Raw genomic sequence first — 17,742 nt, 5'->3', positions numbered from 1 at the left:
TATATATAGAAAGACTTAAAAATATGTAAACATTTCACTAGTAAACTTCTAGCAACTTATGTAAAATAGTTAAAAATGCTTCAAACAATAGGTACAACAATGTTCACTGCAGCAGTTTGAAAACCAGGAAGCAAGCCAAATGTTCAAAATTTAGATAAATAAAGAGGGTCCTTGGTGGCTCAGTCAGTTAAGCATCCAACTCTTGATTTCAGCTTAGGTCATGATCTCACGGTTTTGTAGGTTCAAGTCCTGCATCAGGCTCTGCACTGATCCTGCAGAGCCTGCTCGGGATTCTCTCTCCCTCTCTCTGTCCCTCCCCTGCATGCTCACTCTCTTGGTCTCTCCCAGAATAAATAAATAAACTTAAAAAAAAATTAGACAAATAAAGCATAGTACATTCAACCAATGGATTCACATATAGCTATCAAAATATTAATACTTAGCTATGTGCAGAGATTTATATTGTATCCAAAGTTGTTTATAGAGTATATGCAACATTTAGGTTACATTTTTATTGCAGAGAAAGACATTCTGGGGACAGGAATTTTTTCTTCTATTTATCTGTGTTCTTATTTTTCTACGACCAACATGATATAAATTGTTTTCATTTAAAAAATCAGAAAGACAATTAACTGCCTTAAAAAGGCAATTAGTTGAATGAACTAGAGTCTATTCACACACCAGAGTAATATGCAGCTGCAAGATAAATGAAAAGGATCTCTATGAACTGATATGGAGTGATTTCCAGGATATATGGCTAAGTGAAAAGAACAAAAAACACTGTATGTAGTATGCTATCTGTTGTGTAAGAAAAAAAGGAAAATAAAAAAAATATATATGTATCTGTGCTTATTTTTGTAAAAAGAAATAGAGGAAGATAAGCCAGAAACTAATAAGGTTTGGTTACTAATATGGATCGATGGGAATGGGATGAAAAAATGGGGAATGGCAATGGAGTGAAAAGTTAGGTGGGAGCGATACTTAAGAGGTATTCTTTTTGAATCACGTTTTATAAACTTAAAAAAAAAAAAAACTAAAAACTAATCATGGTGAGAGAACAAAATATAATCATACACAAATCAACCTAACATATTTTGAGCCACAAAACCACACAAAATTCACACCAAAACCACACAATATTCACACCAAAAGGCACTAATCTGAGCCACTTTTAAACACAGTATTTTAACTACATACCCTCGGTCTAAAAACAAAAATAACTATAAGTAAATAGCAACTCTAGTTAGTAGGTTACTTTTCATAGAATAGAATAGCAAGTTTTTAAATAGAATTCAGCAAATGGGTAGAAATTCTGAAGATAATGGGAGCCAGGTTTTTCACTATTGAAGACGGGAATTACAAATATGGAATAGTAAATCACTGGAATAAGCCATATGGTGCTTACAGATTAAGTTCTTCTGAGACAAGGAGAGTCTATTGAGGAGGAGAGCAAATCTGTACCTATAGGACGTGATAAAAAATATGCACTGTTGAAGAGTCCTGCCCAAAACTTTTTGGGGTTCAGAATTGGAAGCATTAGCAGTACCCACTTTGGAGCTATAAATAATTTTTAGTAAGTACGCAAATTCACAAATATAGAATCTTTGAATAATGAGAATCAACTGCATTTCATTCTTTGTAAACAAGTAATTTATAAAGAGATACTCTGCAAATATTCTTATTATTAAATTTGTGCTCTAAATAGATAATTCTTTCCTCAATCAGTCATTATGGAGATGACTACAAAATGGTGACTTTTCTATCATTCCTTTTAAATTTATTAGCTGACATTCTACTAAGAAACAGCTTTGTCTTCTCCCTTGTTATTTATTCGTTTATTATTTATACCTGTACGGGCTGCTGGATTTCTATTTTATTTAATAATCCGATACTATCATTATTTATTTTGATGCTCAAATTTTCCTAATCTGGCCAGGGGGAACCTTACCCCTTCAGTCTGGCTCCTGTGTCGTTTTGACAAGTCTTCATCATTTGGAAACTTAAGCAGTACAGTTCAATTTCACTTTTAACAATTTTACTCTCTCCAACAATTCACTGTTCCCCTTCCTTCAAAAATTTTCCCCATTATGGATCCCTCTCCTATTTATTAGCAATCAATGAGAAATGACACACCAAAAAAGGGATATTTTAAATGATCACAGCATAAATACTTACATGAAGAACTGTGAACCGTTTGTGTCCTTCCCTCTGTTGGCCATAGACAAGAGAAATTCTTTGTTGTGTTTAACAGCAAAACTCTCATCTACAGAGAAGCGAAGTTTTCAGTTATATTATAGGCATAAACTCCAAAAAATTTCATTTTCACTCTTCATATCTTATTTTCTTATGTGCTCTGTAGCACCAGACAAAATTTAGATAAAAGGTTAAAAGAAGAAAGAATCAAATATTAACCAATTCCTTCTTCCACCTTTTTAGATTAAAACATCTAATTTTCAATCCCTTGCTATAAATTCAAATACTATTATCACCCCCCCTTTCTTTCCATTTGCATTTACTTGTCTTTTATATCGTTTTGGAAAAGACAACACAATTTTCTTTGCTTATTCAAACAAAAAAATAAAACGTTCCTAAAAAAGGAAGAGAAAGAAACCAGATAGGATTCTTTTACACTTCCTCTGTTTCTTTTCTGAGCACAAAAAAGCACATATGGTTATTTTAAGCACAGAGAGGCACTCATTAACTTAATCTCTGCCACAGCATCATTTATTGCAAAGAGTAGCTTGCTTTCCAATCTTGGATTCGAATATGAGAACCACCCAAGTAGAACATGAAATAAAATTTTACTGAATTCCTGAAGTGAAAAATATGAAATACGAAATTATTTCCACATTCATGTTTATAGTCTTTCAAATAATCTTCACATTAATAAAAAATTCCAGAGAGAAAATTTTAATTTGAGAAAAACATTATCCAAAGTTTAAAATATCAAAGGGATTTTTTTTTTTTAAGTGCACAGAAGGGGAGCCTGGGTGGCTCAGTTGGTTAAGCATCTGACTTATGGTTTCGGCTCAGGTCATGATCTCACGGTTTCTGGGTTCAAGCCCTTGCATCAGGCTCCACGCTGGCTTGGGATTCTCTTTCTCTTACTCTCTCCCTGTCCTTCCCCTGCTCATGCTCACTCTCTTTCTCTCTCAAAATAAATAAACGTAAAAAATAAACAAATAAAAAAAATGCACAGAAAAATGGACCCACTAAACATGTGAGTACTGTTAGTATGAAATATTGCTAAATCTGTTTTAATAAAGATTAAGGTTAAGCTGTGGAATTGCCCAATCTAGCACTATAATTCTAAGACTTTATTATAGATCATTGAAACCCTTCAAATAATATGATGTATTAATGTTCTAAACACACAAAAAATCCTACCTCTATAAAAAGTCTATCATATAAATTTTTTCACAAAAAGATTAACTTTTGGATTCACTGACTGTAGTTGGATATTAGTATACTGTTTAATAATCTTATTGATTCAATAGAGAAAAATGAAATACAGAAAACATTAAAAATACAATTTAAATGTAAACATCTTTACCTTCAAAAAATCCTCCATAAATAGATTCCCCTCCTCGTCCATTCCCTAAGAATGAGAAACATGGACTCTTGAACTCCCAAGACAGTAATCTCTTTGAAGGCGCCACCTAAACAAAATGCTTCTTACAAAGTAGGTGCTTAAATGACTTTGAATTAAAAATACTCAAAGGTTCACAGCAAATCATAAAAGATATTAAAGTCAATACTGACAAGATCCCAAATTACTTTCTTTTCTCTATGATACAAGAGTTAAGAATGTGACAAAGTCTCTATTAAGATTTGTGGAAAAAAGAACACTCAGATTCTAGTGATTATGTAGATCTTTGAACAAAAATTAGATTTTTTCCCAAAATGTCTTTAAAAATACAATTTCAGTGTTTTTACAATTTAAAAGTATAGGTAAAAACTATATTATAGTTAAGGATTACTAGTTTTGACAAAACCAAACACACACACTGACAAATTACTACGAGATGAATAGTGTTTTTTAATTCAGAAGCACATTTATGAAATTAATTCATGCATCAAAAGTAAAATCTCCTATGTGCCTCCTTCTTTTTGTCTGTGAGTACTTCTAGAGACTTGTCTAACTTTAAGGTCTATGATACCTAACAAAGTATTATGATTTTCTTTTGTGGGATTCAAAGTCTTACCTTCACTGAAGTCACCACCTTGAACCATAAAATCCTTGACAACTCTGTGAAAGAGACAACTCTTATAATGTAATGGTTTCTGAGTTGATTTCCCTGTCCCCTTTTCACCTACAGAGAAGAAAAATTAGTAAGCCATTTAGTAGGAAAAAAATCAAGCAGGCAGTATTAAAGAAAAATTAATGAGGAAAGCTTTTCCCTGTAAAATATACCTCTCTTGAACTATGTAGATTGTGAATTTTTTTTTAAGTTCATTTAAAAATCACCAGTGTTTTTCTGGAGAGTGTAGAAATGTAGAAATCAATCTCAGATAAAAGCCCATTGCAAGTAGTATTTCTAGGGGCACCTAGGTGACTCAGTCAGTTGAGAATTCGACACTTGATTTCAGCTCAGGTCATTACCCCAGGGGGTCATGGGATTGAGCCTTGCATCAAGCTCTGTGCTGAGCATGGAGCCTGCTTAAGATTCTCTCTCTCTTCCTCTCCCTCTCCTTCTGCTCCTCTCCCCCAATTATGTGCTCTCTCACTCACTCTCAACTAAGTAGTATTTCTAAGAATTACTTTCACATCCTGGGCAATGGTACATAATCTGCATGGGGAAATCTAAAATCTGTTAAATAAGAAAATTAAAACCATAGTCAAATGGGACTAGCATCAGGGCAACTGAAAATGTCAACAAACCTGTACAAAGACAACGAAAGTTCTCGCATGTTTTGGGGCACACATCAGAAAATAATTCAAAGACAACTCTTCCAGCTGAAAAAGAAAGAAGCTGGTTTATACTTTACCAATTTAAAATATTAAATATTCATTTATAAATGTTATATAGGAATATTAATTTTCTTACCAGGTTGATTATTAATGGCAATGTCAAAAAAACATCGAGGACGCTGAACCTTTATTCCCATGGCTCCAATACTTCAATCTATGAATAAAATGCAGTTTCAGGTAAACAGACCAAAACAGCAAAAAAAAATTTTTATGAATTTCTGGGGAAAAAATTCTGGAGCATAAACTGGAAATTTAGTTGAACTTATTTTGATATTTACTTCCATGAAAATATAGATTCTTTCTTGGGGGGGGGGGGAGTAGATTGCATTTTGTGAAGCAAATAGAAAAGACATAAAAGAAAGGCCTTAGCCATAATATAATAAAACTTTTATTTTAACAACTGAACATACATTGCCACTCAAACAGAAAATTGTATTGTCTGTATGATGAGTGAACTCCACAAGATTAAATAGAGAAAAATCAAGGACAGACTGATCCAACCCTTTTGCTCCTTGGAAACAAAAACAAAAGTTTTGATTACAATGGTGTTTAAAAAAGAAAAACATTCAAATTCCTAAAAAATACCAAAAGTAAGTTATCAAGGAAGAAAGTGGGATATTTTAATGATAGAAATATATAGTAGGTTTCCTTCCTGAGTAAAAGCACATTACATATTACATATGAGGCTATTTTCTGATCATGAGCAAGAGCCTATAGTGATATACTAGTGTAGACAAAAAATACCAATAGGTGACATACTACTCTGTGTGAATACTTTTATCTATATAGCAGATAGCTATTATTTAACATTCTTTTGCTAAGGCATTTATCTGAAGGACTTAGATGTTTCAATCATGATTCCTGATGGGAAATGACAGGTTAAGGTGAAGAGCAGAAGAAACAAAGGTACTTAGTTTAAACAGCATCCAAAATTATGGACTATAAAAATGACAGTTTCATCGGCTCAGAATAGAGATTGAAATGTATACGCTTTTCTGAAAATTATCCTAAGCTGGTAGTTCTGCAAAAGGTCCAGTGAAGCTGTGAAAAATCTATATCCTCCATCCTAAATAGATTCCTCCTTTTATCAATTTTTAGGTAGCTTCAATGTAGATTGTAAGAAATAATATACAGTGTGTACTTTACCCATTTTCCTCCAATGATAACATTTTAGAAAACTGTTGTATAATAGCACAACTGTAGCGTAAAAGCAGAACAACGTTGATATAATCCTTTATTCCATTCACATTTCCGTTTTACTGGCACTCATCTTTGTGCCTGTTATTTAGCTCTACAAAATTTCATCACATATGTAGGTTTATATATCTACCAACATCCCTTATCAATTTTACGGACCCCAAACACATAAATTGGGGATTAAATTACACAAAAGATAGATTATATTGCATTAAAATTCAACCCAAGTGTTGCATATTCACTTTTGGCATTACTGTATGGGAAAGGGGAAAAATACCATTTTCTCATGACTTTTCAATTTTATTTCTAACAGGTAAAATAGATATTAGAATTTGTTTCACATGAAACAAAGCAAAAAATCTAAACTTTCAATCCTCCAGTAGGCTACATAGACTTCCTGAAAACAATGAAACAACAAAAAAAACTTAGTAATTTTAGGATCTTGCCAAGTTTGTTGCATTAAGTGTTTACTTGTATAGGATTTCAATTCCTGCACACTTGAAATTGAGTGTTGAATCCATAAATCTGAGGAAACTATCTTATCTTAAAAACTACTTAGTACCTGATTATCCTTTATCTTCAAAATAATTTTTGTAGGCCTTCTTCTCTACTTTTGGGGGTGGAGGAAGAGAAGAGAAATATTAATGATTTATTTTCCTCCAAAGAAACTTCTACAGCTACTTGTTTAACCACAATATCCCAGTTGGAGATTTCTATTATTACAAAATGATTACTATGGTATAGATAATACTGCCCCAAATAGCTTATAATTACAGTTAATTTCCTACATACAGTACTGAATTCTTGAAAACAAACTCCCAGTTGGAAAACCAGGCATCATTTATGACAGGTCAGAAAAATCCCTAGTTACTCTTAGCCTTTTATTTTTTAACTTTTTTTTAAATGTTTAAGAGAGAGAGAGAGAGAGAGAGAGAGAGAGAGAGAGAGAGAGTGTGTGTGTGTGTGTGTGTGTGTGTGTGTGTATGTGAGCTGGGGGTTGGGGGCAGAGAAAGGGAGACACAGAATCAGAAGCATGTGGGACCCCAACTCACGAGCTATGAGATCATGCATGACCTGAAGTCTGATGCTTAACCGACTGAGCCACCCAGACGCCCCACCCTTAACCTTTTAGACACACCTTTGATAATTTTCCAAGTTTCTCAATTCTAGAGCACAATGTAAAAAATCCTATAGCTCTGGGACCTCGAAACTGCAATGAATACCACCACTAATTTATGGAGTTTTATGATCACAAGTGGGAGCTACCAGTATAGTGTTTGTTTTGTTTATTCTGAGGGCTGTTTACATAGGGGAATTCACTTTGGGAAAACATTGAGCTACACTTACATTTTATGTAGCTTTTGGTATGCTATGTTACATTTCAATAAAAAGTTTACTTTATTAAAAATAATATATCTAGAACAAAACTTTACTTCTTTATCCCCAGTTCTCTCAGAACTCAGTAAAATTATTACTGTCCATCGTCTTTGGTTGCACTTTCCTTCACAGCCCATTATTCAAACTATTAGGAAGTCGGCTTGGCACTGACTGAATTTTAGCTTCAAAAATTATCCTGGAGTACCTGGGGATTGAGCATCGACTCTTGATTTCAGCTCGAGTCATGATCCCAGGATTGTGGAATTGAGACCTGCGTTGGGCTCCGTGCTGAGGCCCTTAAGATTCTCTCTGCCCCTCTCCCCAACTTGCCCTCTAAAAAAACCCCAAAAAAACCAAAAAACCCCAAAAATCCCACATGCTCCCACCATCTTTACCATTATTATTATTTCTTATCTGGAATGTTGCAATAGCCTCCTAATTGGTTTTCCTTGCTTTTACTTAGTTCTCTATTTTCTATTCTCATTAGAATAACCAAAGTGGAATGATTCTTTAAAAGTACATTTACCACTTCATTCCCCTGCCTAATATTTTCTAACATCTATCACATTTAATAAAAATGTCCTTCCATGGGGGTGCTTGGGTAGCTCAGTGGGTTAACTGTCCAACTCCTGGTTTTGGCTCAGGTCATGATCTCACAGTTTCATGGGTTCAAGCCCTGCATAGGACACTGCACTGACAATGCAGAGCTTGCTTGGGATTCTCTCTCTACCCCTCCTTCTCTTTGTGCCCCTTCCCGACGCGTGCTATGTCCCTCTAAAAATAAACTTAAAAAAAAAAATTCAAAATGTCTTTCCATGCATTTCAAGAACCTAAACTAGCACTGTCCAATAGAAACATGAGTCACATACATAAGTTTTAAATTTGTAGTAGCCACATTAAAAAAAAAACAAAAACAGGTCAAATAATGTATTTTATTCAACTATGTCCAAAATACTACTTCAACATATAATTGACATAAAAATGTTATTAATGAGCTATTTCATTCTTTTTCGGGTAGTGAGTCTTAGAAATCCAGTGCTTATCAATTCAGAAAGTCATGTTTCAAGAACTCAATAACTGCATGTGGCTCATAGCTACTGCTACACTAGACAGCACAGATGTAAATATTTTAGCTAATGACCTCCATGACTTCATCTAACATTCTTCTTCTCCTTAGACACATGTGTTCCAGCTGTTCTTCAAACATCCCAAGGCCTAGCCCTTCATCAGGTCTTTCACACTTGTTGTTTCCTCTGTGTGGGATGCTCTTACCCCAGATCTTCCCCTTGTTCATTCCCTCACTTCACTTAAATCACTGCTCAAGCATCCCCTCCACATGGAAACCATCACTGACCAGTATATTCAAAGGTGCAGCCCTTGTCCTCCAACACTTTATATCCCCTTACTTGTCGTATTTTTCATCGAAGTATTTACTGCTAATTGATATTTTATTATAAATTCAAGTTTTTATACCTATTCTTCTTACTAGAATATAAGCTCTGTGATGTGATAAACCTTTTTCAATTTTGCTCTCTTAATTCCTACTGCCTCAAACAGTGCTTGGCCATGGCAAGAAATCAGTATTTAATAAATAAATGAATATACATGAAAGGATAGGCATGTGTGAGAATGCTGTCTTGCAACACTGTAACACCCAAAAGGAAACATCCAGAATGTCCCACAATGAGAGAACAGCTAAATAAATTTTGGTATACAACGCTATTAAATATTACTTAGCAGTTTAAAAAGTCTACATACTCTATCCAAAAATCCTGTTACTTAGCTTAAAAGAAAAAGAAAGCAAGTTGCATGTAAGTATTTTGTCTACACCCTCAAATAATACTCTTATTTCTACAGATAAAGAGTTACATATCAACATTGACAGTCCTCTATCAGAGGGGACTAAGAGTAGGAATGGAAGTCAATGGTAGTCCTTAGCTTTACTACTTTTTTTAATGTTTATTTCTGGAGAGACAGAACATGAGCGGGGGAGGTGCAGAGAGAGAGGGAGACACAGAGTCCGAAGCAGGCTCCAGGCTCTGAGCTGTCAGCACAGAGCCCGACGCGGGGCTCGAACTCACAAACCCTGAGATCATGACCTGAGCCGAAGTCGGACGCCCAACCGACTGAGCCACCCAGGCACCCCAGTAGTCTTTAGCTTTAAATGTGAGACTTGAATTTTTGCAGTGAGAATATATTCATGTAGTTTCCCAATTTAAAATAAAAAAATTTTTAAATAAAAAAATATATCTGTATAATAAAATAAAACAGTAGGAAATACACGATAATACTAACAGCCTATCCTTAAATGAAAGGGTCACATATGGTTTTCTCAGCCTCTTCATTTTCCAAGTTTTCTACAATAGAGACCTGTAAAAGAAACTCTTCAAAAGACCGCTCAAAGTATTCATGTATTTTTTAAGTGTCTTACTTCCATGATTATTACTGTTGTTTGCATTTAACTCTAGAAGATCTTGGGAAATTACTTTTCTTTTTCACAAAACTGTGTGCCCCTCACCCCATGGAAACTAGGAATGATACATGTGAATATTTATCTAAACGCTGGATATTAAATAATTTCTCAGGTTCGTGAACAATGAAATAAATAATGAAGATAAATAGATTTGACTTCATGAAAAAAATTTATTATTTCTATTTGTCAGAAGAAAATTAAAAAAATTTAAAAAAAGGGGGAGATATTTTCAACAAACATGTTAACTTTTTACTATAGAACAGTGCTTAGGAATGGGGGCACTAGGACAATTCTTCACTGACTACGACCATCCTAACTCACTGCAAGAATATTAATCACCTGTGGCCCTATTTGTATCAGCACACCTGACAACCAAAAAACCTCTCTCACTGTCCTTCTGCCCCCACCTTTGGGAACTAATACCACAGGGTCCACACAGCAAACAATTAAAAGCACAAAAACCACACAAGGAAACATAATTTTAAAAAAGTAAAATTAAAAATATAAACTACACAAATGATTTTGCTAAGCAACTTGGCATTACAGACCAACAACTTTGAATATACTCACATTCATTGTAACCTTTAACACTTTAGTAATCAGTATCTTGGCATCTCTGTGAAGGTAACCATTTTAAATGAAATATTATTGATTTCGGTTTAATAATAATTGAAAACAACCTAATGTCCAGCACAACTGTTGAATAAATTAAGAAATATTCATATGATAGACTATTATACTGCCTATGAAAATGCAATTTTTAAAAATATAACATGGAAAAAATGTTAAATGAAAAAAGATACCAATACTGTATGGTTAAAAGGATTCTAAGTATAAAAAAATTCAGAGCACCTGGCTGGCTCAGTCAGAAGTGCACACGACTCTTGATCTTGGGGTCATGAGTTCAAGCCCATGTTTACTAAAAAAAAAAACAAAAAAACTAACCCCCCCCCCCAATCTACCTTTTCCCTTAAAAAAAATTCATATGTGGTCATTGAAGTGCTTTTTGCAATGGTAAAATAAAAAACAAACAAGTTGTACGGTAATACAAAATGGGTAGGGGGCGCCTGAGTGGCTCAGTTGGTTAGATGTCCGACTTTGGCTCAGGTCATGATCTCACGGTTTGTGTGTTCCGGCATGTCAGGTGCTCTGCTGTCAGCACACAGCCCACTTGGGATCCTCTATCCTTCTCTCTCTCTGCCCCTCCCACACTCAGGCACACTCCTGCACTCTCTAAAATAAATAAACACTGGGGCGCCTGGGTGGCTCAGTCTGTTAAGCGTCTGACTTTGACTCAGGTCATGCACTCCTGGTTCGTGAGTTCGAGCCTCACATCAGGCTCTGTGCTGACAGCTCAGAGCCTGGAGCCTGCTTCGGATTCTGTGTCTCCCTCTCTCTCTGCCCCTCCCCTGCTCATGCTCTGTCTCTCTCTGTCTCAAAAATAAATAAAAACATTAAAAAATTTTAAATAAATAAACATTAAAAAAAAAGAAATTGGGGGGCATCTGGGTGGCTCAGCGTCCAACTTCAGCCTCGGCTCGGGTCATGATCTCAGGACTCCTGGGTTCAAGCCCCTCGTTGGGCTCTATGCTGACAGCTCAGAGCCTGGAGCCTGCTTCAGAATCTGTGTTTCCCTCTCTCTCAAAAATAAATAAAACATAGAAAAGAAAAAAAATTGGTTAAATAAATGATTCATGAAATGAATGGTATTCATCTAGCCATAGGAAATCTTCTTACAGGTTAAAATAACTTTTTTCACCTACCAGACTAACAAAAATAAACAATATTGACCTTCTCGTACATTGTTGCCAATAGTAAAGGGGTAAATGGATACAATCCTTTGCCAGTTTGACAACATACAATATTACAAGTGCACTGAATACACTCCGACTCAGTAACCCACTTCAGAAATTTATTTTATACATATCCCACACATTTGCAAAATAAAGTTCATATAAAGTTTTTCAAGGCAGCCATTGTTTCAGAAGTTAAGAGGCTGTAAATCTAAATGTCCAGAGAGTAGATTACATAAATCATATTATATCCATACAATGTACAAGGCTATAAAAGGCTATAAAAAAGAATGAGGAAGCAGTTTATGTACTTTTCTCTCCAAGACATTTTGTTAACTTAAAAAAAAAAAAATACAGGGGCGCCTGGGTGGCTCAGCCAGTTGAGCGGCCGACTTCGGCTCAGGTCATGATATCACGGTCCGTGAGTTCAAGCTCCGCGTCGGGCTCTGTGCTGACAGCTCGGAGCCTGGAGCCTGTTTCGGATTCTGTGTCTCCCTCTCTCTGACCCTCCCCCGTTCACGCTGTCTCTCTCTGTCTCAAAAATAAATAAACGTTAAAAAAAAAAAATACAGAGATATGTTTGGAATGCTTTCTTTGTGTATTTTTCAGAAAAGTAAAAAAATATATATATGTTTGCTTGTCTAATACAGAGGCTATTGGTGGGAGAGGAAATAGGTAGCTGGGGAAGATGGGTAAGATTTTTTTACTGTTCAACCAACCTTCTCTACCTTTCCAATTTTATACCACATGAACGTATGTGGAAAGAGAAAAATTATCAACGACTACTCATGAATGAGAGGATATACATAATGTATCAGGTGAAAAAAGCAAGTTAGTAAAGATCCCAATTTTACACATAACAGATGTACATCAAAAAAAGGAAATGAGGGGCGCCTAGGTGGCTCAGTTGGTTAAGCATCCAACTTTGGCTCAGGTCATGATCTTGCAGTCTGTGAGTTCAAGCTCCACGTCAGGCTCTGTGCTGACAGCTCAGAGCCTGGAGTTGGTATCAGATTCTGTGTCTCTGTCTCTCTCTGTCCCTCCACACTCAGTGCATGCGCACTCTCTTTCTCTCTCTCAAAATAAACATTAAAATATATACTGGGGCGCCTGGGTGGCTCAGTCGGTTGGGCGCCCGACTTTGGCTCAGGTCACGATCTCGCGGTCTGTGAGTTCGAGCCCCGCGTCGGGCTCTGGGCTGATGGCTCAGAGCCTGGAGCCTGTTTCGGATTCTGTGTCTCCCTCTCTCTCTGCCCCTCCCCCGTTCATGCTCTGTCTCTCTCTGTCTCAAAAATAAATAAACGTTAAAAAAAATTTTTTTTAAAAATAAAATATATATATATATATATATATATATATATAAAATGTACATATACAATGGAATACTATTCATCCATTTAAAAAAAAAAAAAAAGGAAATCTTGCAATTTGCAACAACGTGGATGGACCTAGATACATTAAGCTAAATGAAGTCAGTCAGACAGAGAAAGACAAACACTGTAGGATCTCACTTACATGTAGACTCTAAGGGAAAAAAAGGTAAATTTAAAAATGTATGCATACACACACACCCTGCCCAAACTCATGGAAAAACAAACCAGATTTCTAGTTACCAGAGCTGGGGGAAAGGGGGTGGGGGAACTGAATGAAGATAGAAAGATGCAAACTTCCAGTTGTAATACTGGGGATGTAATGAAAAACATGATGGCTACAGTTAACTTACTGCTATATGGTATATTAGAAAGCTACTAAGAGAACTAACCCTTAAAATTCTCATCACAGGAAAAAAAAAAGGTTTTTCTTGCATCTATATCAGATGATAGATGTTAACAAAACTTACTGTGGTAATCATTTTCCAATATATGTAAGTCATATGCTGTACATTTTAAACTTATATACTATGTCAATTACATCTCAACATAACTGAAAGAAGATCAGATTTACACCAAAATATTGACACTGATTATAAATTATGCAGCATTATTTACAAAAGCCAAGACATGAAACAACCTAAGTGTCCACTGATGAATGAATGAAGAAAATGTGTTAATGCGTGTACACGTATCTTTTTTCCTTCAACATTTGTTCCCTGTTATATTTTTAAAAATTGCATTTTCATAGTGTAATAGTCTATCATATGAATATTTCTTAATTTACTCAATAGTTGTGTTGGACATTAGGTTGTCATAATGTACATGTCTGTAAGTGGTTATATATTTAGGTTACACCATATAAGGATACTTTTCATTCTTAGAAATAGATTAAAATTAGTTTTCCTAAACTAACAAATCAAATATGCCTTAAATTCAAGAAAGATGAAAGCCAGCAAACTATTAAAAGCACTACAGATATTGAGTACATAAATGCTCTTCTGTTATAGCTAATGAAGAACAAATATACCTAATGAGAACAATGATGACAAAAAAGATGGCTAAACACTATATCTCTAATATTACTGAAATCAGATTTTACCTAATCAGAAATATAATACATAGTATTTCCTCTAGAATTATGATTTCCTGGTGTTACTCAATAATACTTAAAATCTAACATGAGACAAACATCTGATTAACTTTTCATTTTTTCAAGAAAAAATAAAGGGAAAACAATGCTGAGAGGTATCAAAAATACAATTCAGGGAAAAATCAAGTCTATGCAATTTTCTTTTTTTTTTTTAAATTTTTTTTTTAACGTTTATTTATTTTTGAGACAGAGAGAGACAGAGCATGAATGGGGGAGGGGCAGAGAGAGAGGGAGACACAGAATCGGAAGCAGGCTCCAGGCTCTGAGCCATCAGCCCAGAGCCCAACGCGGGGCTTGAACTCGTGGACCGTGAGATCGTGACCTGAGCTGAAGTCAGACGCTTAACCGACTGAGCCACCCAGGTGCCCCAAAGTCTATGCAATTTTCAATAAAATAATTCATGAATTTCCTAACAGTATATAATGAAAGCTTTCAGAATAGTAGCCTGCTTTGTTGCAAATTTGTTTAACCCAAAAGAGTTGCAGCTATTTCCATAAAATCCAGATACTAATTTTTCTTGAAAAACAAAAACGTGTCCCATTCTTGTACAGCAATAAACATGGTCTGCCTCCAACTATAGCCTATTAGCTGTTACCATTTATTATCTATTTGACGTCTTGAAGTCACTTCACCTGCCTGACTCCTTCAGAAACCTCATCTACTCTTTTCATAATGAAAATACTTTTAAACAATAAAGTTGACAGGCTTACTGAAAAAAAATCAGAACATATAAAAAATGGATAAAATCCTGGCAGCTATAAGTTTTTAAATGTTATGTATATTCTTTTTTCTAAACAGAGGGAATTACAATGTTGTTTTAAATGTTTACCAACAATATCTTAGTTTTGTATATCAATAACATATCATGTAAATATTTTAAAATATTAAATGCTAGGATGTGTAAACTTCTGAAACAAATATAGTTCATAAAAATATCAGAGAAGTTACAAATTCATATGTTAAAAAGTTTAATCTTGTAGTTTCGTACCTAAAACAATTTTGATAGCCATCTTAACATAACATGAAGGATGGGCAAAGGGGCAGGACAAGGACATAAGCAGCTAATCACTAAATATATATGGTAAAGGACATGGTATTTGCAATTAGGCAATAAATAATGCAGTGACTTTATGACATTCAAAAAATGTAAGTTTCATACAGTACAAGGGAGTCAGTAAAATAATAACTCTTCAAAAGGTAGACAGTAAATCTTTTAAAACTATAAGATTAACAGGTCTTTGCCCTTTCTGATTCCCTTGGCTAATTCCTGTGTCCTTACAAGATTCAAATAGCCCAGAGTATCCTTCCTGGGAACTTCACCCTGACTCTCTAAAACTTAAATGATCCTCCTTTGTTGAATCTTATTCTCCTTGTCATAAACTTGTCTGTAAAGTCCTCCAACTCAAAACTCTTGTATCTTCAACACCATGCATAGGGCCTGGCCCAGGACTACATTATCAAATGCAAAGAATATGAGTTAATCAAGACATGAGCAAAACCAGGTTCTGCTTCAAATGTACTGTACCCCCTAAATGTACTGCTTCTCACATGGAGTATAGCTAATATCTATCTGTAGTCAGTAAATTCTCCCAGAGCCTACCAGTAACCATCCCCTGAATCTATTCCATACTGAAACAGAACTTATTCCCTCAATCTGCCTAACAGAGCTGCATTTTACTAATAAAATGTTTCTTTTATTTTTTAAAAAACAGAATCCACAAGGAGCATCTTCAGTTCAGAACTAAGAAATAAAGATGGAAAGTTCTTACCTGCTTAAGTTTAATAACACAGGTAACAATTTTCACACAAGATTTCCACTTCTAAAAGCATATTGCATTAAACTAATTACAAGTATAGCAGATCTCATAGATTACTTTCAAAAAAGGCAATCTGACATTCAGACTAGCCTCTTTACCCTGTGTAGTTCAGAGATCAAAGGAGAAATGAAAATAGATTGCTTCAAAAACATTTTAATACATTTATGAGTACCATAGTGCTAGCAAACTAAGTACAAACAAGTTAATATTCTGAGGCATCAGGAAAGGCACCTGTGATCTTCCATAGTGCCCCCTCCCTTAGTGTCTTTGACAGTCACAAATCACTGTGCTGGTAGAAATATGATTAACAGTGTATAGGCACTTCTGAAATTCTTTAGAAAACATAAAAAGAGAAAAGCTGTAATGTTGCCAAGTTCAGTGTTAAATAGGATATTATATGCTTTCCAAACATACAACCTGACAGCATAAAAATATAGTACAGCTATGTCAGTACCAAACTAAAAAAGCATATACTAACTGGGAAATCTCTGCTAATATTCTTAATGCTGTACCTGCAATTATTTAAGTTCTTACAATGATAAATGTATACCACTGCCTCCAGAAATATATCTACACCATATAACAACAACATGTTAGCCAATCTGGTAATTCCTATATAAATTACAGACTTTAGAAGTCTGAAGGAACCTTACTCTGGTCCAATCTGATTTTATGGATTTGACATGACTAGAGAGCTGAAGTGACTGGCTCAAGGTCATAAGTTGAAAACAGCAAGAGTTTTCTAGTTAAGTACTTTACAGCTTCACTGTAGAAACTAGCTTATTCACAGATATTCCAGATAACAGCTTATTTAATTTTAAATTCTATCTTATGACCATAACGCAATGACGTAATTACAAATAAATCTTAAACTAAAGTTTATATACAATGAATAGTAGCTTAATACATAAAGAGGCTTCATTCATTTTAAAAAAATCAATGACTTAAGGAATCATGTTTTAAAAATAACATTTTATATTAAAAAAATTGATGCCTATATTTATAAGTAAGTATGACGTAGTTACATTTTACAAAGAAGTTGGTGATCATTTTAAGCCACCACAAAAGATTTCCTGCCTGGTACTGAAAGTACAGTCCCAGTTACAGAAGTTTTCTGAGTATTTACAATACTGCCTGCAGTAAACTTCAAGATGCAAGATTTGCCCCACGGAAATAAAAAAAAGAGTTTTTACAGAGATAGCATATGAATTAAACTAGGGCAAAACCACTGACACCTAAATCTAAAAACTAAAGCTTGGTGCTAATATTAAAGCCAAAAATGTGCAATAACACACTGTAGCAGATCTGCAACAAACTTTTCAAATCACTTGAATTAATTATCTATGGATTCCTAATACATGACAAGTTAGACACCTTAATACCTTAGAACACTAAAACTAAGTAACAAATTATAATTCTATTGAAATATCCTATTAGTAAAAAAAATAAGGGGAAAACATCAACGTCTGTTTCTTAAAAGAGCAACACTGGAAGAATTAATTGTTGATGGTGTTCTGTTAACTACTAGAGCTCGTTCACACCACCAATTTTTCTTTGCATGTAGAATGTAAGTTGCCTGACAGAAAATCT

General features: G+C 34.7%; 1 protein-coding gene across 5 annotated transcripts in view; it reads right to left on the bottom strand.

Annotated features, from left to right (window-relative positions):
- PPIG (peptidylprolyl isomerase G) overlaps window positions 1-17,742 on the bottom strand; it is a 41,019-nt gene that overhangs the window by 20,806 nt on the left and 2,471 nt on the right. For 4 of the 5 annotated variants that reach the window (XM_042994648.1, XM_007074596.2, XM_015541455.2 and 1 more), the window contains 5 exons: window positions 5,049-5,126; window positions 4,883-4,957; window positions 4,206-4,313; window positions 3,554-3,598; window positions 2,176-2,263 (listed from right to left, as the gene is read on the bottom strand). In XM_042994648.1, coding sequence (XP_042850582.1) covers window positions 2,176-2,263; window positions 3,554-3,598; window positions 4,206-4,313; window positions 4,883-4,957; window positions 5,049-5,109 — 377 coding nt within the window. In that variant the 5' untranslated portion in view covers window positions 5,110-5,126. Of the gene's footprint in view, window positions 1-2,175; window positions 2,264-3,553; window positions 3,599-4,205; window positions 4,314-4,882; window positions 4,958-5,048; window positions 5,127-6,731; window positions 6,780-17,742 lie in introns of those variants that run through there. The other variant, XM_042994647.1, reaches the window with a different exon arrangement.

The sequence above is a fragment of the Panthera tigris genome, chromosome C1 (assembly GCF_018350195.1).
Source record: "Panthera tigris isolate Pti1 chromosome C1, P.tigris_Pti1_mat1.1, whole genome shotgun sequence".
Taxonomy (NCBI): Eukaryota; Metazoa; Chordata; class Mammalia; order Carnivora; family Felidae; genus Panthera; species Panthera tigris.
The sequence above is the reverse complement of the archived record's forward strand: the minus strand, read 5'-3'. Positions and strand labels throughout refer to the sequence as shown.